A 23,796-nucleotide genomic window follows, 5' to 3' on the forward strand; every position below is an offset into this window, starting at 1 on the left:
AAGTTCCTTAAATATTCTGTGGTTTAAAAGTAAATAAAGTTGGGAACATTGATATTTTCCTGATTCTCTGACTGGAACATCGAGATCCTTATCTTTAACTGCGTTGGAGATGATTTGCCTGTAAGTTTCACAGAAGAATAATGTTATCTTTTCACAATTTGTCTGTGCCACTTTGGACAATTTGTCTGTGCCACTTTGATTGTGTTTAGTTGGGAGCTTTCTGTTGTCGAGATTCCAAAAACAGAGAATTATTTTCACAATTTATTACATTATGAATGAGGTTTTGAACAACAAATGATGGCACACATTCACTCATTTGGGAGGACAAATGACCATCAATTACTATTCTAGTTCCTGTGGTGTAGTATTCCCCAGGTTTGTAACATATTATTTAATTCAAAATTTATTGAGGGTAACCTCCAGAGGGTATTAACTCTCTAACTTGTTCTCTTCTTTGCAATTCTTCTTTCTACAACTTTTTGCAACTATTTGAACAACTTTTATTTTGAAAACTGGTGACTGTTAAAACTGAATGAAAATTAGGGTGGGTGCTGTAGTGAGAACACCTTTGAAAAGAAAGAAGTCTACATGAAAGAAGGGGTTGCAGTGAACATATTTGTAACTCCTGAGACAATATAATTGTGCTTTCTGTGATGTATAAATTATGTGTTTGTACATTCATCAAGCTTAAAAACAGGATCGGTGAGCACATTAGAAGTATAATGGATAAGTGTGATGTTAATGCATTAGCTAAACACATTAAAGGGAATAATGGACACTGTTTCAAATTTATTATTTTGGAGGTTCAGAAACCTATGGAGAGGGGAGCTGCATGGCTTTACTTATTAGAAAAGGCTGAATTAGTCTGGCAATTACAGCTTGATGCGTTACATTGGCCAGGTGTAATTGATAGTGTATCTATTAGTAGCTTGCTGAAATTAAAAGCACTAAAGAGATAGGCTTCTTAGTTTATTTTATGAATTTATGAATTTACTCTATAACAGTTTAACACACTTTAGTGACTATGAAATTTTTATGTACTGTTCTACATGCATCTTATATGTAGTTAAATATAAATAGGTATATTTGTATATATTTTTAAATATTTTGTTCATTTTATACAGTGTTATATGAACTTTATAGTTAAACAGCATCACTATTGGTAGAGGTTGTTTATTTATCATTTTATATCTAAGAAAAATGATGATTGCATTCATTTATTATATTGTTTGTGTTTTGTGGCATGTCATTTGGTTGGTTGTTGGGGGATACTTGATCTACTTTTGACATGTTTTTACTTTGTTATTTATTTCTGCTTGCTTTTTTTTTTCAAATTTTTGTTTTTGAATTTAAATTTTATTTAATGTTGATAGAGGAAGTGATGTCACTGTTTCTTGGTCTGTTTAATGTTATCTTTCATGTTTTAACTTTGAATCTGATGAAGTTCCTGATTAAGCACTTTTGGGCTAAAAGCGCTTATACCTGTGCATATTAAAGTGCATTTTTTTTTATTTTACAGCCGTTTCCTGCTTTTTGCGACTTCATACACTTGTGGGACTGTGTTCAGAGGGTGTCCAAAATGTTTACTTTGCTGGCGGTGCTTTTGACGGACATTTTCAGAACATCCCTAGCTAGTTCATAATTGGCTGAAGACTGGAAGATGATAAAATCATTATCCTTGCTCAGCGGGGAGGGTTAGAGTAAGCCGAAATCAAATGAGATTCTGGCCTTTTAGCTTAAAATTGGTGGGGAAGGTCATAGAAAGGGTAGTTGTTTTCATAGGAATTCATGCTTGCTAGCATGCACATTAATGAGGTGTGAAATAACTCTGTGTTGGCAAGCTTGACAGCAATCACTTGCAGCTGCAAAAAAAAACAAAACAAAAAAAAATCGTAACTTCTTGCAAATATTATAAATTGAGTAAGTAAAGCATTCAATGTCAGCCTTCAGTCTTCTTGTCAAATGAATAGTGGGCAACAACAGCCATCCCCTTGCACAAAGGGGGATGTGGTTTCAACTTGCCCGTATAATTATAGACCCATAAGTCTGACCATCCTGCTCTGTAAGACTATGGAAAGGGTCAATATACAATTAATAAATAAGGGCATAAGCAACCTACAAACTCTTGACATAAACCAGTTTGGATATGTTAAAGGGGGATCCTGCATACTTAACCTGGCTTGAGTTATTCGAGATTATAGAAGCAGTGGATGACTGCAAATCAATATGCTTCACAGACATCTAGACCTCATGAAGGCATTGAAAACCATCCTACAATTGGGCATCATAGATAACTCCCCCAGTTAATGTAAACTGTTGTATAACTTGCGGTTATCAGAATAGTTGACAAGGAAATTAGGGTGGTTGTTGCAGCTCCTTCAAAAGACCTGCCCCTAGTGATGCAACCTCAGGTTCGGTCCTTGTTCCATTACTCTTTGACATTTACTTCTCAGAGGTTAAAAGCAGATGTTAAGGGTTTATGGCTGACTAAATCGACTACAGACTTGGTGCTATCATAAACTTCTCCGTAGATACCAAGATTCTTCAAGAGAGGCTTTTCCAAGCAAATAGCTGGTGACAAAACAGTGGAGTAAAACTAAATGCCAAGAAATGTATAACAGTATTCTTTGGCAAGCATGACCACTCTTGTAACTGTCATATGCTGACACCACAACCCTGAAAGTTGATTCCATAGTTGGGGATCTGGGAACCCTTATCGACAATGAACTGATTTTCTTCATGTTTCGCTGTTGCAGTCATTACATTTGGGTAATATGCTGGCAGGTTGCCCTCAGTCGACCTGAATATCAAAGTCTTGGGTCCTGTGTCGGTTGCTGTCTCCTCTTCCATGACGTTAAGTTGTCAGGTTTATAAAACATGCAGCTGACGCCATTTTCTTTAGTCTTTCTTGCCGCGCGTTGCCCGAAGCAGAAGCAGTTCACAAGTGCCGGTCGGCCGACTCCTGAAATTTTCGCATTTGAGTTTCAGAACCGAAGTCTTCAATTAAAGCTAAGTACCCCGTTGGGGAAACTTTTTCTTGCTCCATACCGATGTCAGTAAAAGTTAATAATTGCATTACTTGTGGGAAGCAAATACCTCATAAGGATTTCCATTTGTACCATATTTCTTGCCTAGGCTGAGATCATAACGTGCCTTGCTGTCAGATTTAACCAACGCACTATTAAGCATTGGCATATCTTTTCTACAAAATATTTTGGAAACAGATTTAATTACCCTGAAATGTCGTCGGATAGCAATCCGACTACCGGAGTTCACAAAAAACACAAAGAAAAGTACAGAGACAGACCGTCGAGGCCTAAAACCGACGACGAAGCTTCTCCTAAGCCAGTCGCCGGGTTGCCGGTACTCAGTGAGGCGCTTTCGCAGCCCCTGATACCCACTACTTTTGAGTCGCAGGCCTCTACCAAGACCCATGTGGAGTCTGGCATGCCGTGAGATTCTCAAAGGATTGTACCCGCGGATGTCTCTCCCTCGGATGGGTCCGGAGCCGCTGAGCAGGCACCGACTTCTGAGGGTGTTTTCAGGCCTCAGCATTTCTATATAAAACTGACGCCAGCTTCAAAAACAAAGACAAAAGCAACTTCTAAGGCTAAAAAAAATGACGCTTGAGCCATGTGCTCAGGCCTCTATGCCCAAAAAACAGATGATCAAAATGGCTGAAGACTTAATTACCTTGATCAGGGGTTCCCAACCCCCCCCCCCCCCTGAAAAGAGGCCTAGGCAAGACACTGATTATGAATCTTCAGATCAGGATTCTATTTCTTCTGACTCCTCTTCTGATCAGGAATTTTCTATACCACCCTATGAGGATTCAGATGCAGAGGAATCCGTCCCATCTGCATCTTCTTCTGAGGATTATTCTTTTGGGGAAACCTTGCATACTTTGAGGGAACATTTTCATTGGGAGAGTCAAGATTTCTCAGAATCAAAAAAGAGGCTTAGGGATTTCCTTCTTCTTCCTCAGCATAGGCCTTTGGCCATACCTCCTGTACTAGACATTGTTTATGATGTGTTTTCAGAATCAAGCATGGCTCCAGATTCCCTACCTCCAGCTCCTAACAAGCCAGACAGATAGTGCAGGGTTCCTGACTCCCACAAATTTTTATTCAAAAACCCTGCTGCTGACCCCTAAACTATCACACAGGGTCCCAAAGGTGTAAAGGCCTCAACAGCTAAGAATCCTACCCCCTCTGATAGAGATTCCAGGGCACTGGATAGATGGGGAAAGAAAGTTTATACGTCTGCAACCTTGGCAATTAGGGCCTTAAACTGCCAGTTTCATATGCTTAAATATCAACAGCATGTTATGGGATTATTGAAACAGAAAATGAAGTTGATTTCTGAATGTGCAGAAAATAAAGAATTACAGGAATTATTGCGTGCAGCAGAACAGGTTGGAAAGCAAACTTTGCAATGTGGTTTTGATTCCTTGGAGGCCTCCTGCAGGTACTGGATCTGTGATTAGAAGGCATGCCTGGCTCAAGGAGCAAAATCTGCCTGATCATGTTAAAGCTAAATTGTTGGATGCATCATTGCAGCATGATACTCTGTTTGGTAATAGGGCAGAAGAGGTTTTAAAGAAAATGGAAGACAAAGCGAAGTCTAGGCAAACTGCAAAAGACTTCTTACAAGTGCAGCCACCAAGATTCAGTAGACACTGGCCTACAAAAAAATGGTCCTTTCCTGTGTCCAACAGAGCCTCAGAGGGCAAATCCATGCGCTCAAAAGGCTCCAGATGTCAATCACAGGGTTCTTACAGGTCAAAGCAATGGGGTGCCTCTACCTCCAAATCTGGAGGGAACAAAGCACAACCCTACAGTAAACAGTCTCAATGACTCCTCTCTGCCATCACCAAGCACTTATCTTTTGGCAGCCCCCTTAGGGGGAAAACTAGCACTTCATGCTCAAAATTGGCAGTTAATAACCCAGGACAAGTGGGTATTAAACATAGTATCCCAGGGATACAGATTTCATTTCCATACCTTGCCAATTCCAAACGGTTGGCCAGATCTGCCACAAAATCAATGGGCAGAGGCACAGAGACAAGTTACATCCCTCATGGATATGGGGGCTATTCTGTCAGTACCAGAACTAGAAAAAGGACAAGGGTTTTACTCAAGACTGTTCTTGGTACCCATAAAAAACAATGCCTGGCACTCAATACTGGATTTATCGATTTTGAACACATACTTGGACATCCCAAAATTCAAAATGCTGACTTTGCAACAGCTTCTGCCCGTGCTGGGCAAGAACGCTTGGCTAGTGACTCTAGACTTAAAAGAGGCATACCTGCATATCCCAATAAGGGAATCGTGCAGAAGATACGTCCGCTTCAAGGCTGGTTTTATGCATTACCAATTCTCTTCACTGCCCTTTGGCTTATCTACTGCGCCCGGGGTCTTTACAAAGTGCCTGGCACCAGTAATTGCATTTTGCAGACAAAGAAGCATACAAATCTATCCATACTTGGACGACTGTCTCATTCATGCAGAAAACAAGGACATTCTTCTTCAACATTTGGCATTTGTAAAAAGGCTTCTAACATGCCTAGGGTACACAATAAACGAAAACAAATCACAACTGGTACCCTCTCAAAAGATTACATTCCTGGGTGCAAGCTTGAATACAACTGCCCAGATGGCTTACGCCAGACAAACAAAGGTAAGTGATTATTTACTTCAAACAGATGGCAGCAAAAACCCAGTTATCAGCAAGAGAAATTTTGCAGGCTTTGGGGTTCATGATGTCCTGCATTCTACTAATTCCATGTGCAAGACTACATATGAGGAAACTACAGTGGTATCTAAAAGGTTTATGGAGTCAACATTGTCACAGTCTGGAAACAATGATTCCTCTCATTCCCTGCCTACAACAGGAGTTTCTTTGGTGGGCAGAGTCATGTCACCAGAACATGGGACGGTCTCTCACTCTACCCCCTGCCAACCAAATCCTAACTACAGACGCATCAGACTATGCTTGGGAGGCCCACCTGGCGGGGAGATGCATTCAAGGCATATGGAGCCCAAAACAAATGCATCTGCATATCAACCAGAAAGAGATGTTAGCTGTTCAGAATGCCCTGACAGCCTTCAAGGACTTACTTCATCCAGGACAACTACTGATAAAGACGGACAACACCACGATTATGTGGTACATAAACAAGCAGGGGGGGGTACACATTCATACCCCCTTAGCAGACTAGCCATGGCATTGTGGGACACAGCCCTGACTTACCAAGTACATCTTCAAGCTCAATTCCTGCCAGGAAAACAAAATACTCTGGCAGCCGACCTAAGCAGAAATCTTATGGACTCTCACGAGTGGAAACTGGATCCACAAGTCTTCAACATGATAACAGAGAAATGGGGGAGCCCGGACATAGATCTATTTGCCTCCCCCCAGAATTATCAACTGGACAAATTCTGCACAAGGACTTATCACAGACAAGCATGGAAAGTGAATGCTCTATCCTATCAGTCTACGCCTTTCCTCCTCTGCCTCTTCTTCCCAAGGTCCTACTAAAGGTCACACAGGAAAAACCAAAAATGATCCTAATTGTCCCGGACTGGCCTCGCCAGCACTGGTATCCAGTTCTAAGGAATATGTCTCAACTCCCTATTTGGTACTTGTTTCAAATACCTCATCTACTGTCTCAGCAGAACAATCAAATTCTGCACAATCAGCTCCAAACTCTGAACCTGGCAGCATGGCTGATCATGTAATTATCCAAACAACACCTCTCAGTAAATCTGTGATGAATGTCATTTTGGAAGCCAGAAGGCCCTAGTACTAGAAAATCTTATGCTGATAAATGGAAGAGATTCTGTGCTTCGAACCAAGCACAAGGGACTGACACAGCAAAGCCAAATATTCCTCAAATTTTACAATACTTAACTGAGATGCTTGACAAGGGTTTATCTTTTTCATCAATAAAAATCCATGCCTCTGCATCTCGGCTCATTACAACACAGAGCCTCCCATCTTTTCTCATCCTCTGCTAAAACAGTATCTTAGAGGGGCCAAAAATTTAAGGCCTCCCAGAAGATCACCAATTCCTGCGTGGGACCTCAATTTTGTGTTGGAAACGCTCACCCTGCCTCCATTTGAACCCAGGCTTGTTGGCTGTTGGTGAAGCACCCACCAAGAGGAGAAAACGCTGAGAGAAGAAAGGAGCCACTTTTGAGATTTTAAGTATTTTTCCTCTGTTTATTTGCTAAGTTTTTCTGCATAGCCGCCTATTTTGAGCATTTTCTGGCTTGTTAAATTTGATTTCTGCATTAGTAACTGTATTTAGAGCACAACCTAGAGCTGTTTACTGAATTTCCTGTTTGCACTTATTTTTAAAATCGTTTTTTTCTCAAAACTTGCATTTTATCTGTCTTTGGCCTAGCACTCTTGTGTGGGGTCATTTACTGCACTATTATAACTTGTTGATACTTGTGAACCTCTGCTATCTCTGAAAAAACAAAAAAATCTTGCTTTTTCCCACTTTTCTGAGATTTAGAAAAGTTCAGTTACAGGCTTGCTGTTCTTGAACTGTTTGTAAGTTTCTTGGAGGCCATTTTTTGCTTGGGCTAAAGGTTCGGAAGTCTCTCTGTTGATCAGTGGCAGTGAAAAACATTGAGCAGCCTGCCTGCCCCTGTGGGAGTGGTTACTGACTTGAAACTGTAGTTTTATTGGCCATTTTGGGTCAATTCCAAACTCATTCATCTTCCTCTCTTAAAACCTGGTTGCCTCGTGGTTTTGGCGTCTTTTCAGGCTTGTTGGCTGTTGGTGAAGCACCCACCAAGAGGAGAAAACGCTGAGAGAAGAAAGGAGCCACTTTTGAGATTTTAAGTATTTTTCCTCTATTTATTTGCTAAGTTTTTCTGCATAGCCACCTATTTTGAGCATTTTCTGGCTTGTTAAACTTGATTTCTGCATTAGTAACTGTATTTAGAGCACAACCTAGAGCTGTTAACTGAATTTCCTGTTTGCACTTATTTTTAAAATCATTTTTTTCTCAAAACTTGCATTTTATCTGTCTTTGGCCTAGCACTCTTGTGTGGGGTCATTTACTGCACTGTTATAACTTGTTGATACTTGTGAACCTCTGCTATCTCTGAAAAAAACAAAAAAATGTTGCTTTTGTCCCACTTTTCTGAGATTTAAACAAGTTCATTTACAGGCTTGCTGTTCTTGAACTGTTTGTAAGTTTCTTGGAGGCCATTTTTTGCTTGGGCTAAAGGGAAGTCTCTCTGTTGATCAGTGGCAGTGAAAAACATTGAGCAGCCTGCCTGCCCCTGTGGGAGTGGTTACTGACTTGAAACTGTAGTTTTATTGGCCATTTTGGGTCAATTCCAAACTCCTTCATCTTCCTCTCTTAAAACCCTCTTTTACGCAGTTGTGCGCATTGTTGTGCATAGCGCAACAGCGGGCAGTGCCGCCTAATTGGGTTTAAACTATTCCTGGCTCCACAAAGTCTGCTCTTCACTTTTTCCCTTAGAACTGCTCTGTCTCTCAATTTAAACACCATATTCTCATTCTAAGGCCCTTCACTGGTCCAATTAAGTAATCCTACAAGTTAGCACTATTAAACCATAAGCACTACTTACTCTTGTACTCTCTACGATTACCCTGTCCTCTATTGGTCCGTCTTAAATTCAGTTTCCCTATATTACTCTAGCATGTCCAAAGGTCAGTCAATGGTTTCCTCTCCAGTCCAGCTGGTGAATCTGGGAATTTTGAGGCAATGTTACAACTCCTGTCCTCCTCCAAACAGGTTCAAATATATGTGAGAGATGCAACTATTTAGCCAAACTGGTGGCTGAGCTCTCTCATCTCAAAACTGGTGTAACCAGTCAGGAGGAGAAGGTAACCTCACACAACACAATTCCAGTATCACATAGTCCCCACCACATCAGCGAACCAAACACATAAATACACAAAAACATACTTGGAGGCTCTAAATAAAAATCTACCTAAGCAACAGAGACCTCCAAAGCAGACATCCAAGCAAACGCTACCTCAAAACAAAACATGCACAACACGTAGCACACAAAGTCAGTGTGCCAAGCAGCCACAGCCCTTAAGGCTGAATAACACACCTGATACTCTTGTAATAGGTGACTCTATTGTCAGACACACTGACGTCCCGCTCATCAGGCTGAATAAAGAGAAGGTCACGGTGAGCTGCCTGTCGGGTGCTAGGATCCGCCACATAATGCAAGCACTCAGGTCACTCCAAAGCAAATACAAATATGACTCAGTCATTGTACATGCTGGTGTGAATGACCTGAGATGTACCTCCCTGGACTACATGAAAAGAGACATAGAGGAGCTCTCTGATCATGTAGCCCAGGCTGGTATGAACTTGACCTTGAGCAGCATCTTACCCTCACCTAGAATGATGCCACAGTACAAAGACAAAATGATCGATTTTAACAATTGGCTAAAATTTTGGTGTCATTCAAAGGGGATCCAGTGTCTGTCAGCCTGGGATGACATGCTCGACAAGCCACGTTGCTTCGCTAGGGACAGCTTGCACCTGTCACCACTGGGCTTTCGGATATTGGCAAAGGCTCTTGCCACCCCCATAGTGCCTTTTTAGGCAAGGCTCAAAGTCAAGCCTACCCACATAGACAGCACAAGGAACAAGAAACTAAGGGTAATGCTGCTTAATGCCAGAAGTCTTAACCTCAAGATGCATGCACTCGAAGCTCTCCTCAGTATGGAGAACATCGATATCTGTGCAGTGACAGAAACCTGGTTCAAGGCTCCAGAGAGCACCCCAGCACTACCAGGCTATACCTCATATCATGCTTTTCGGCCCCAAAACCCAGACCGAACCACAAAAGGAGGGGGAGTTTCCATATTTATCAAGGATATCCACACCTCCAGGTTAGTGGCATTGCATGAAGTATCGGAGACCATCCATGTGCAACTAACAGTGGGGAAGACTGCTTTTCAGTTTATAGCATCCAACAGACCACCCTCTCAAAGTCAGGAATCCCACTCAGCTTTCCTGAAAACATTGGAGAACATGAAGATCTCTCCGAACACCATTATATTGGGCGACTTCAACTACCCAAACATTGACTGGGAACACTACTCAAGCCCCAGCACCTTAGCCCAAAGGTTCCTGGAAAGCCCAAAGGTTCCTGGAAATTATAAACTCAAATGCTATGGAACAACTAGTCACCACTCTCACAAGAGGGGACAACATACTAGACCTGATCATTACCAACATGGGGACTCTATGCTCCACACCAGAAGTATATCCCTCATTGGTAAGATCAGACCATAAATTAATTTCACTGGATGTCCACATCCCGACCCCACCCCCAGCCCAGAAAACCACAGTTGAAAAACTTCTCAAATGCGAACTTCTCACTTCTCAAAACCAAAGTGGAATCCTTCAAGGCCCCAGGACCAGTGGAAACTATGGCCCAAACTGCAGAATCCTATATAAACGCATTCTACGGACATCTCCAGGAATGCATGAATCATGCTATCCCAAACAAAACCAAGACCCAATCATCCAAAGGCAGGCGTCCAGTCTGGTGGACCCCTGCCATAAATAAACTGTACAACAGAAGGAGGAAGCTACTACATGATAGAGCAAAATCCCTAATAGGAAGGCATCTCTGATCAGTACTAGCAAAAATTACGATCCCTCATAAAATCCTCCAAGGCCAGCGTTGAGAGAAAAATTGCACAGGACACCAAAGACAATCATAAGGCTTGTTTCAGTTATGTTAGGAACCTGGGATGCAACTCCCAGACTTGTTCTGAGTTGATTCTAGACGACAAAAAATACACTGAACCCACAGACATCGCCAATATCCTGGCAGACAGGTTCAGTGCAAACTTCTCCCCCCCTCCCCCAAAGAGAAAGTATCTAGCCCGGCAGAGGGCTGCCTCCCAAACATCTCTGATGCTCAGATGAAGGCTGCCCTCTCCAAAGCAAAAAAACACTGCTTCCATGAGACCAGATGGCGTCCCAGGCTGCGTCCTACATGAACTCCAAGAGGAACTAATCCCTCAAATAAAACAGCTATACAATCTCAGCCTCACTGCAGGATATGTGCCCACAGAATGGCGTACAGCAACAGTGGTCCCACTCCACAAAGGTGGAGCCTCTACGGACCCTGGAAACTATCGCCCCATAAGCCTGACTAGCTTAGTCTGCAAGGCTATGGAGAGGATCATCATGGAGCTCATAAACAAAGACATTGGGGACCTACAGACACTAGATCCTACCCAGTTCGGCTTTGTCAAGGGCAGATCCTGCCTTTTGAACCTGGTTGACTTCTTCAAAATAGTCACCAAAGCCATAGCTGAAGGGAAGGTAGTCCACACAGCCTATCTGGACCTTGCAAAGCTATTTGACACAATACCCCACTCGGGCATCATAGATAAGCTATCCAGCTTAAATATAAACCCCTATGTCACAAGATGGGTCGCAAACTGGCTCAAAGACAGAACCCACAGAGTGAGAGTTGCTGGAGCCATGTCAGACTCGAAACCGGTCACAAGTGGCGTCCCACAGGGTTCTGTCCTGGGACCACTCTTGTTCGGTTTATACTTTTCCGAGGTACAGGCAAACGTGGGAGGACTATGGCTCACCAAGTTCGCAGACGACTGCAAACTGGGCCATAATCGACTCTCCAGCTGACACAAACATCCTTCAAAAAGGTCTCACAGAGACAGATAACTGGTGCCAGTGCCATGGTTTAAAGCTAAATGCCAAAAAATGTATAGTCATACCCTTTGGCAAAAACAATGTGCCCACAAATTACCACATAGGCAGAAACCCATTAAGTACAGAGAAAGTTATTAGGGACCTGGGGACCCATGTTGATAGCAATCTCTCCTTTGAAAACCATGTTGCCAAAGTGGTTAGAAAGACCTTCTACATAGCCCACCTCATCACAAAGGGTTTCACATCTAGATCAAGAGAGGTAATCGTGCCCCTTTATTCATCCCTCATCAGGCCCATCATAGAATACAATGCCCCTTTTGGGATGTACCTTACCCGACACCTGCAGCAATTAGAAAGACCCTAAAAGTATCTCACCAAGAGGATCAAGGGTCTCAAACAGATGCCATATGCTGCTCAGTTAAAAAAAACTCCAGCTCTACTCAGTTGCATACCGCCTACTTGAGGCGATCTATGCCTGACATACAAAGCTATGTCAAATCCAGAATTAATGGACATGCTCCACCTCAGTAAATCTAAATCCCTTAGAGCCACACGCTCGAGGGACATGAACCTCAGCACAGAAATAAATAGAACTTGCTGGAGGGACAGGTTCATAACCCAGAGGCTCCCTTCGCTCTGGAATAGAATTCCAGTTCATGTGAGGCAGAGCACCTCAGTGAATCTCTTCAAGAAGAATCTCGATAGGTGGATGGGGGATCGTAGGTTTGTCCCAGGGATTACTCCCGTGTCACTATTAGACAGAGGCACAGTAAACTAAACCTTAAAAAGGGCACAGTATACTCAAATCAAGGGGTGGCGTAAGCCATACAGAATCGGGCTAGGCTTATAATTGCCCCAGGGCAGATAGCCTAGTATGAACCTATGAACCTATAAGATATAAAGTTTTTATCTTGGAAAACAGCTTTCCTTCTGGCAATCACTTTAGCAAGAAGGTTTTCAGAGCTACAGGCCCTCATGGCTGTGGAGCCTTTTATTGTATTTTACCCAGACAGAGTGTCCCCCAGGACCAACCCTTCCTTTATGCCTAAGGTGGTATCCAGTGTAGCTCTTAACCAATCTATTCACCTGTCAACTTTCTACCCAAATCCGCAAAACAAGGGGGAGCGGATTCTGCATTCTTTGGACGTACACAGACAACTAAGATTCTACTTAAACAGGACCAAATCTCTAAGAAAATCTGAGCAGCTACTGGTGGCATTTGCTGCAGGATCAGAGGGAAAGGCTATTTCAAAGTAGACTATTTCAAAATGGATGTCACTGCATTCGTTTCTGTTATTTGCATAATTTGGAGCTCTGGTCATACTTTTACAAAGCATTATCATTTGCCTCTCTTCTCTAAGTCCAGGGCAGGCTTTGCCACTGCAGTTCTGCAGGGACTTATAGCCACTCCTAATGCTATTTAGTTTCAGCCTCCCATCCATACCTTTGGGATTCTACCCAAATGTAATGGCTACAACAGTGAAACATGAAGAACATAGTACAGTTGTGTATACTTACCATAAATGTAGATGTTCGAGTGTATTCACCGTTGCAGTCCAGGTTACCCACCCGCCGTCCCCCTTTTTTCTAAAACTTCTCTTTCCTTTACTATATTCTACAGCCTTTGTGGTGTATTTGCTTTTAGATGACGGTAAAGTCTATGTTGCTACAATTGCATTGTTTTATATATATAAATATATATATATATTTATATATATATATATATATATATATATGTTTTTTTTTTTTTTTGCTCCCCATTTGGGGGGCACCTGACATCTAGGGCAAGAAAAACTAAAGAAAATTGCATCAGCTACATGTTTTATACCCCTGACGACCTGACGTCATGGAAGAGGAGACAGCAACCGACGCAGGACCCAAGACTTTGATATTCAGGCTGACTGAGGGCAACCTGCCAGCAGATTACCCAAATGTAATGACTGCAACAGTGAATACACTCAGACATCTACATTTATGGTAAGTGTACACAACTGTACTTTCTTTTATTATCACATACCTACTATTGTGAGGAAATCCTTTTTCATTGCACAGTCTATATCTAAAAGTATGGCATCCAGGTCCAGGGATTCAATCATGCAACTGTACTCGTCTCTTGTTAGGCCGATCATTGAATATAATGCTCCTTTCAGTGTGTACCTATCCAAATACTTGCCACAACTGGAACTACAGTGTTTTCTCACTGAAAAACAAAGGCCTACATTATAAAAAATGCACAGACCATTTCAAAACTGTGTTCTTAGTATTATACAGGCTTATGAGAGGATACTTCTGCCTCATGTAGAGATCATCAACCGTCTTTATCCTGTCAGAACTGTTACACATTTGCAAGCCCAGTGGTAGCATAAAGATCCAATCAAGGGATCTCAATCTCTTCTACAACATTCACAGGACATGTTGGAGGTATAGATATTTATCTCAGGGAATACCGCTCCTATGGAAGTCTTCCATTCTGCATAAAGCAATGTACTGCTCTTCCAGTGTTCAAATGAAATTTGAATGACTAGATGGGAAATCGTAAATTCAGCACCGGCTTTGCACTCATTTCCCTTATAGAAAGGGTCACCAAGTAAATGTCCCACCATACACTTGTTCTGCTTACTTTTGTTTTATTCCTACACAAAATATAAGGACTAAAAAATACCACTGGAATGTAAAGTTTGGTTTCTTAGGATCCTCGTAGAGCACCAGCCTGGTAACTACCAATGAACCTCTTGTTTCCCATTTATATGCTAATTTTTGTTGGTAGCCTTATAAAAACTTTCCAGACAAGTTCTCTTAGGCCTCCCTCATTTGCTGGAGTACCATGTCACTCTAGTTCTTATGACTTCATAAATAAAATGACTCTTGTGTAGTTGTTTTTCCAGCTTGTAATGAAAGGCCTGCCTAGTATCTAGTATCAAGGGAAGTAGGAACATCTTGAGAGCTTGAACGTTATTATGTAGCCCCAATATCAATGCTTTGCATGCCGTTTGGATTTTCTTTATTTTACAGTTAAGTTTCCTTGCAGGATTTTTTGGTTGCTTGTTCTACTTTCCTCACTCTCTCTAGTAATGCATTCTGTCATGAACCTATAAATATAGATGATGTTGCACCAAGTGAGAAGTAGAGGCAAATGTTAATGCTCTAGCCTTAACTGTAGTCCTATTAAGTTTGTAGCCTGAGGTCATTTGAAATTGCCTGAAGCTAAATAGGAGCTCAAATATATCATGAGCTGGATTAGAGAGAGAGATAATAAATAGTCCCATTTACAGGTAATATTTTTACCTTCCTGCCATACCAGTTAAACCCTTCTATCCAAGAAAGCATTGCTTCCTTGCAAAGGGTTCTAAGCGTGGGGCATAATTAAGTGGTGACAGTGGGCAGCTCTGCCTAGTTCCCCTCCATAATGTAAGGTCATTGGAAGGATGGTCCACATTTTCTTTCTAGCAAGTGACTTGTTGTATATCCTTGTATAGTTTCCTAGGAAGCTTATATGTTTCCATCACTTTATCTAGGTAGGTCCAGTAGAGCCTGACAGATGCTTTTTTCCACATCCATCCTCATCAGAAGCCATGATAGCTCAATATTTTCGACCTCCGACTGTATCACCAAGATTTTAAATTTGTTTTTAGAGATCTGTCTTTCTTCAGCCAACTTGTATTGCTCTAGATCAACTAACCCTGTCCTTACCAGTCTTAGTTTTTATAACAAATACCTTGCACTCATTAAGAATGAAGATTGGCCTATATGATGCATGGTTCACTGGCTTTTTATCTTCCTTGGGGTAATTATTACCAGTGCTTGTTTCCACTAAGTAGAAGTTTATGTTCAATTTAAAGTATTATTGAAGAGCCTATACTAGATTATGCTTGTGCTCCCTTCTTCCAAATTTCTGTCAGCAAACCCTTGTCACCCTAGTGTCTTACTTGCTGCCGGCTTCAGTATTTGAGCTTTAATTTCTTCTGTATTTGTTTGCGAATTCAAACCTCTAGCTTTCTCTTTTGCTGACTTGGGGAGGCCCATGTCTGTCAGACATTACATAAATTCCTGTCCATCAAATATCCTGTTGATCTTAAAGTTTCTCATAAAATTGTCTTGGAATTTCTGAAATTCTTACTATATTCTTTACAACCTTTCTACTTTTTTTGTGGAAGTACCCAGATTTAACTACCTCTCTTCTGCTTCCTGAATTCTGAGGTAGGTAGTGCTTGCTGGACTCTAGGAGTTTTCTCAAACAGTCTGGATAGGTTCATATCTCAATATACTGCCAATATATGGAAAAAGTTACCACTACAGATCAAGCAAAGTGCTACTTTGTCTGCCTTTAAGGCTAATCTTGACAACTGGAGGGTAGAAACACATTTATACCCAAGGTATCATGTACAACCTTGCTTGAGGTGAGCACTATTAGGTATTCATTAAGGATACCAATAACTTAAGTGGATCTACTTAAAGGTATATATGGTTAGAGTTCAGTACTGTTCCTGTATTCCTATAATCCTATTAAAATGAATATTGAGTGAAATAAACCGTGTTCAACTGGGACTTTCAGTACTAGGAGGAGACTGGAATATACTGTGCTAAATGAAAGATGTATCTTAGGGGGCTAGAAGAGCCTTTTTAAGTTAGGGAAAATCTCTTAAAACCTTTTTAAATGTGTTTGCTCTGTAGTATATTTCAAAGGGCTTAGGAAATGGGGAGGGGAGTTTATTTCCACTGATGTATATCATTGGAGTGCATTCATAGGGTACACGCATTCCTCCCTTACCTGATTAGTATACCTCATCACACACCCTTGTTTCTTGATGTGAATGTTCCAGAATTTAAGGAAGGAGGGATAGGCAGAGGTGTTTTCCTACTTACTGGTTACACACAGGGGATTCCAAAAACTGAACAACTGGAATTTAAGAACCTCTTAAGAACATGTAACTACAGTTGGGAATTAGTTAACAGACAGATGAGTGCATCTTAAAACGGAGTATAAACATGATGATAAAAAGTACAAAGGAAGTATGGGGGAGGGTAATAGGAAGTAGCTGGAAGTGCTGTGAAAGGTAAAAATATTTGTTTGTATGTAAATGTTATTTGCTAGTATAGATTTAGGTCCCTAATATGGATGATCGTAGACCCAATTTTTAAGAGAAGAAATAGAAGATCAAATGGGTTTGGGTCTTTTCTTGACTTGGAAAAGTGAGGTGAAAGTCACCTTGCAGCAGCCGGTAGGCTACTGGGTATTAAGGAGAGTTATGACAATTTATTAGGTTAGTTGAAGGATTTGAGGACCTAAAAATTACTGCGGCCTTTCCAGCAATATGCTTGGAAATTTACATACTGATGGGAGGATTGTATTCAGTGATGGGTGGGTCTAATAAGGGAAAACCACATTGGTAAGATGACTTCTTTGGTTCTTGAAGATTTGGTGGAATCATGTTGATTGAATTAAAGAGAGTTGTTCATATTTGTACCTTGGTATCTAATGAGCATATCTGCACCATTATTGGAGGTAGATATTCTCCCACCTTCCTAGACAATAAGAATTATCTTCCTTGGTTTTTCTCTCTCTGTACCCATCCACCATTAGTGAAATATTTTTCTCCAGTAGGATTATTGCTGCCCTTTTCCAGTCTCCCTGACACTGAGCTAATAAGCAGTCTTGAAAACAGTTTCATTCAGATGCCTCTTGTGTAACATTACTTTTACCATAGTCTGCCTTATATAAGGAAGTGCACTATGTTTTCAAGGAGTTTTTGAGACTATTAACATTCCAACGTAGCACTAGTGATGTCATTCCATATCAGGTACATTTAGTAACAGTGTCGTCTTGATTGCCAGAGACTTTTGTTTTTTAATGAGTATAACCCAGTGTCAGTATTTTTATATTTGACACCAAGCATGGACTAGATAGATTGGAATAAGAAACTTCTGAGCAGGCTTCAGTTCACCCACCACCAGTTATAACTAACCTTCCCCTCCATCATAAGGGAAAAACAAATCTCCTTTAGGCCCTCCCCCATAGTAGAATATTATTTTTTTGCAGACTTTCATTTTGGTGATTAAGCATGGAGATATCAGGGTCTCTGTCTTCTGCTTTTTGCCAGTTCTGTTTTCTGAATCTACTTAGATACTCACTTCAGTTCTGTGGTCCAGAATTTTCATTTAGTTTGATCAGTTGAGAGCAGCTATGTCACCTCACAGTAAGACGTTGTCCTGTTCGATTCTCGGCTAGAGCGTCTTCCCTGTGGAGGCATGCGTGAATGGGCGTACCTTCGTTTAAGGTTGTGTGTCAGGGCCGGCAACTCGGCACGTAAAAATCTACTGCCAATCATTAGCGGACTGGAGTTCTGCTGTGGCGACCCCTAACCGGGAAAAGCCGAAAGATGCAACAAGTTGAGAGCAGCTGTTCCTTGTCAAAGCTAGAGACTGGTTTCTCTTACAAGCAGCTGCATTTTAGAATTTGTCATTTACATGATTGACTAATCCCTTAGGGTTTAGTGCTGGAACCCCTCCTTTTCAGAATTTACTTCATTTCCCCAGACAGAGAACAAAGGCCTTTGTCTTACAAAGGTTGCAGACGACTATGGTTATGGTTGTCAAGTCACCCAAACCCCCTACAATGAACTAGTCAAGAACATTTATGATGAACTAAAAATGGGCTTGAGCTAAATGCTAAAAAGTCAAGTATCATCACTTTTGGTAGATAACCCAGCCCTTAATCATATTGTAGAGACAGCACACCAGTACAAAATAAAAATGTAGTCAAGGATCTAGGAACTCAGGTTAATTAACTTCCTCACGTTTAACCATCATGTGAGAACCATTTTTAATTAATGCTGTTAAATGCCTAAGAAATATCATCAAGGTCTAAAGAGGTAATCATTCCCTTATACACTGTACTGATTAAAGCACTTATTGAGTACAGTGCCTCCTTTTGAGATGTATCTCACTAAGCATATCAAACATTTACATTCAAAAAGATCACAGGCCTAAAGTCCATGAGCTCCCAAGAGAGGTTGGAAGCTGTGTCACCTTATTCAGTGTCTTATAGACTTTTATGGGGAGATCTGTGATATTTACTCTGTTATTAGAGATCCTTTACCTCTGCAAGTCCAATATTTCTATCAATACTAGAACCAGGGACCTAAATCTTCACCGGCAGATAAATAAAGCATGATGGAGGGGCAGGTTTATAATCCAGCATCTTCCAGACCTCTGCAGTAAGATTCAGTCACATTTTAAGCAGTGTGACTCATTATCTCCCTTTAAATATAACTTAAATGACTGGATGGGTGGCCACAAATTTACTCCCCACTAGTGAGAGCAGATGCGGCTTGAGGGAGGAGACTAGCAAAGCATAAATGGTCATAACACTTGGTGGTCTTGGAATGTCTTTTAAATCTCAGTTAGCTTCCTGGGACACCCTGCTGGTGGCCTTAGCTTTGAAATCTTATTTAGGTTCCTGGGACCCTTTCATTATGTGGAAGGTGAGAAGTAATGTAGAAGGCGATTCCCTCTGCTTGCCAAACTTACTATTTGTGTTTCTCATCCCCTGCACCCCCACCCCCCTTTGATGAGCCATTGCCTTCTCTGATTTATTTTCCTTTGCTTACTGTGTAGATTGAGCCAGGAATGATGCAGCAAGTTATTTTCTTTTGTTTGTTTAAAGAATTTAAATCTCTATCATATGTCTCATTGCTCCATTCTAGTCCTCTTTTCCCTTTTACCAGTTTGTTAAGCAGTGCTAAGCTATTTTATGGTATATAAGTAATTTAACAGGTTCTTCCCATACCCTGCAAAGTTTTTACTCCATTCTTTCACATTTCAGTAAGCAAACTCGGATTTTTTTGACATCGGATACAGTTCCCTCTGATTGTCTTCAGTTTGAAGATTGGGAAGGGTTAAATTCTAATATTTTGTTAGTGTCCTGACTTGGGTAAAGCTCCTGCTGCTGTATGATCATCTTGATTTTTGAATACTGACTGAAATTTGGACTGCTGCAGATATCTTCCTATATCTGTATCCAATAAAGGCTTCTATTCTAAGAGAAGGTGGACTGTAAGTGTGATAGAGTAATATAACTTGACACTGATACCATCTTGTGTGCAGTATTTTATTGCTGGGAGAAATTGATTGCTGTTAATGTAGGTTTGCACAGAATAGTTATTGTTCATATAAACTTTGTCCTCCACTTTTAAGAATTTTACCTTTGTACAATAGATTTGTGAGGATGTGTTCTTTCAGCTGATTTGTTTTGAGCCTGACCACAATTGATTTATGTGATTTTCTGACATCAATTCCTGGGACATAGATCCAGGACCCAATGGACCCTCTCAGTCAGAATATTGTTCGTTAGCTAATCTGAGCTTTTATGAAATGGATGCAGCTGCCCTCCTCTGTACTTTAAATACCTTGATAAAGAATGGAGATTTTCCCTTCCAACTCTGTTTTCTGTGTCATTGAGCTTATCTTAAACATCTTCCTGGTTGCCGTGTATCTCTGTCATCATTTCCTTCACTGGATTATTTTTTTGCAGGTTTGACAACTCGTCAGGGTGCCCTTTCAGCGCCACTTAATGCTCTCCACTGTTTTGTTTCTTTTTGAAAAGTCATCTGGGGTTCCACTGATCTGAATCGCCACACTATACATTCTGTCTGTTATATCTTGCAGTATGGATGTTAAAGTTGCTATGAATTGCCACCACTTAAGCCCTTGAACTGAATGTCTATCTCATGGTCTTTCAGTTCCATAGGCCTCTTTTCCTTAGTTTCTGGGATATCCATATTTCTTTTCTTCTCTACATAGTTAAGACATGCAGGTGACTGATTTAACCAGTAGGGAGTGAAAATTATCTATTTTTAGCTGTAGGGAATGAAGATATCTATTTTTAGGTATGTGTTGCTGGATTTATCCATTTATTTATAGAAGATACGTAGGTATAAAAATGGTTTATTTCTAAGCTAAATACCATTCCAGAAGTCCAGTCATGGACTCAGTATTAAGGTGGAACTGGCTGAAAATGTGGGGCTGTAATCATGGGGATGTATAACAAAGGATGAGGGTATGATGAGGGATATGTAATGATGTGATTGTACATTTACCAAGTTTTCAGGGGTGGGAGTGAATAGAGGACATGATGTATTACAGTGATTATACATGTTTGGTAATTAAATATTTTCTGACAAAACAACAGTACATTACAATTTCTTTGCAGTTATTAAACTTCACTGATGATGTATTTCTGTCTGGGCCTCTGATTGCATTTAATATGTAATGTCTTTTTAAAGTTGTTTTTCCGATAGGATTGCACATGAATGTCTTGTCATTTATAATTTGTTGATCTTGTGGATGGTGTGGTGTAGCTCATGTGCTGTCTTCATCCATGAAAACATTGCATAGTTAGAAGTCTAGAAGAGGTATATACTTGATTTACTGGAAATGTTTTTTTCTTGTGTTTGTCACATCTTATGAAGCTGGTGGATATTGTGGCACGCCATGTTTTATTTTCTGGATACCTGCTGTCTTTGCTATTTGTTAATCCATTATTTTTTATTCTTTTTATGACTGCAGTACAAATAACATAACCTCTTTGGAAGACATCAGCCATTGTCATAACCTGAAAGAGTTGTATCTGAGAAGGAACAGTATCCAGAACATAGAAGAACTCTTCCACCTTAAATCCCTTCCTCATTTAAAAGTTCTCTGGCTAGCAGGAAACCCGTGCTCTGGGTCAGACTCTGACAAATACAGAATGACAGTCCTTCGAAATCTCCCCAACCTTCACAGACTAGATAATCAGAGTGAGTATGTTTGCCATAAGTACCTTGTAAATCATTTGTGTATAATTTTGATTTTAATGTGAGAAAAGCCACAATTCATCTCATAAATAATTGATGTGTTGAATCACTTTGTGAAAATCATGAACAATTGTGTATTTGTTAGTCTTTGTACTATAAAGAATGCATTTTTAAACACTAAGGGGCACATTAGTACTGGTTTGCTACTTTTGTCATTGACACTAGACTTAATTTGTAGGTAAAGAGGTTCATAAGACAATTTAGACTTAATAGGAGAGAGGGTAGTCAGTTGGAACACAAATATTTATAATACTGAAATACGTTAGCAACTCTAAAGTACAAGATTTTATTTTCAATTAATATTCAATGCCGTGCCTGTTTCAAACACAAATTCAGGAATTTCTGACATATTGGGTCGACTTAGGAGCAATTTCTTGTTACCTAGGGAAAAAAAAACAAAAACAAATGGCTATTTCCATCCAAATTTACCTTGTCCACCTTAATACTTTTAGGAGGCATACACCCAAAGCCTGGCCCAGAACACAAGAACCTTATCACCATATCACAGCACAACATCTACAACAGCAAATTGTGTTAATTCAGAACTAAAATTTATCAACCTTAATTTCAGAACTATCCGTAATAAAGCAACAGCACTCCATTTCTTAATTTACCACCATAGTCCTGATATCCTGTTAACCACAGAAACCTGGCTAAACCCTAATATCAAATCTAACTTTAACAAAAACTTTTTCCAGTCTCCCCCCTCATCAAGAATAAACCTTCCACAAAACAACAAATCACCCAATACCCCAACCTTAGCAACACCAAATTCGTATTCAGCTGCATCTCCACTTTTACAATAAAAAAGTTTCTTTTAAAGCTAAAAAGCACTAGCCAGCAGCAGAACACAACTTTCTTCTGACTTTCTGAAAATTGCAGCAGATACCATAGCATACCAAGTAACTATCTTAATCAGTAGATCTATCCAAGAGTGTTGCATTCTAACCATGTGGGAAAAAAGCATACATACATATTCCCTCTCCATAAAGGAGGCCTTTCTACAGACTACTCTAATCATAGACCCATCACAATTCTGACATCTTTATCACAAAATTATGGAGAAATATATTCACTCCCAATTACTACATTATCTAACCAGTAATAATCTCATATTGCTCACCCAACATAGTTTTCGACCAAATCGTAGTACTGCCACTGCTCTTCTTAAATTCACTGACACCATCGATGCAAAGAGAAATGCAGGCAGCATGGTCTGCTCTCTATTCCTAGACCTATCGAAGGTAGTTCCATACTGTGTCCCATCAAAAACTAATCCAAAAATTCTCCATGTTGGGCCTGTCTGTCCCATCTCTCTCTGGTTCAATAACTACTTGACTGACATACAACAAACTGTCAAATGGCAGCAGGAATACTCCACATTCCTATCTGTCATGCTTGTATCCATTTTAGGCCCCTTCCTATTTAACTTATTTACAAATTACATTCATACTGCTCCTGCACATGCTACAGTAATTCAATACGCAGACAATTCAGCATTAATGTATGCTGTTTCCAACCCACACACACTACAACAAGCAACACAAGTATCCTTCTCATCTGTAGTCAATGGCTAGATAATTCCCAACTTCTACTAAATCCCCCCAAAAACTAAACTTTTACTACTCACCCTCAAAACATAACCCATGACAAATCCTCATTTAGCATCTTTTCATTGAATAATACATTAATTTAACAGGTAACGCATACTAAACTTCTTGTAGTATAGCTTGACAATTACCTAAAGTATGATATCCACTTTCAAGCCATTATTAAAAAAAGCTTAGATTACTATACAGACCAAAACCTTTGTAGCAGATAGAACAAGAGAAAGTGTAGCTAAATCCTACCTTATGTCTACTTTACTTTATGCACCCCCACTCTTCATACACCCATAATTTGGCACTTTAAACAAATTAGAACAGGGCTGTAATAAAATAGCTAGATTTGCAACAGCCACCAAGCAATACATAATTGCCAGTCTTTTCCACAACTCAACTGGATAGAACTTTATAATCTTCTGAAATTCACCAGATTTTATTTGCTCATAACCTAAGTTACAAACCCAATAAATACCCAGCTGTTAAAGGCATCCTTTAATATTATCACCAAAACAGATATTTCTGAGCAAAAGTTAAACTACTACTTATAATTACCAAATCCCACAGCTCAGGTGGAGACTCTCTATTCTCTCACTCCATAGCCACTTTCTGGAATTACCCTCGAGTAAGTTTTAAACAA

The 23,796-nt window shown here is 40.3% G+C and overlaps 1 protein-coding gene across 3 annotated transcripts in view; it reads left to right on the forward strand.

The window, feature by feature from the left end:
• The window catches only part of CFAP410 (cilia and flagella associated protein 410), a 482,231-nt gene that overhangs the window by 251,246 nt on the left and 207,189 nt on the right, over nt 1-23,796 (forward strand). For all 3 annotated transcript variants that reach the window (XM_044060591.1, XM_044060590.1, XM_044060592.1), the window contains exon 4: nt 21,269-21,498. In XM_044060591.1, coding sequence (XP_043916526.1) covers nt 21,269-21,498 — 230 coding nt within the window. The remainder of the gene's footprint in view (nt 1-21,268; nt 21,499-23,796) is intronic.

This window comes from Protopterus annectens, chromosome 2.part0 (genome assembly GCF_019279795.1).
Source record: "Protopterus annectens isolate FY-2018-M chromosome 2.part0, PAN1.0, whole genome shotgun sequence".
Classification (NCBI taxonomy): domain Eukaryota; kingdom Metazoa; phylum Chordata; order Ceratodontiformes; family Protopteridae; genus Protopterus; species Protopterus annectens.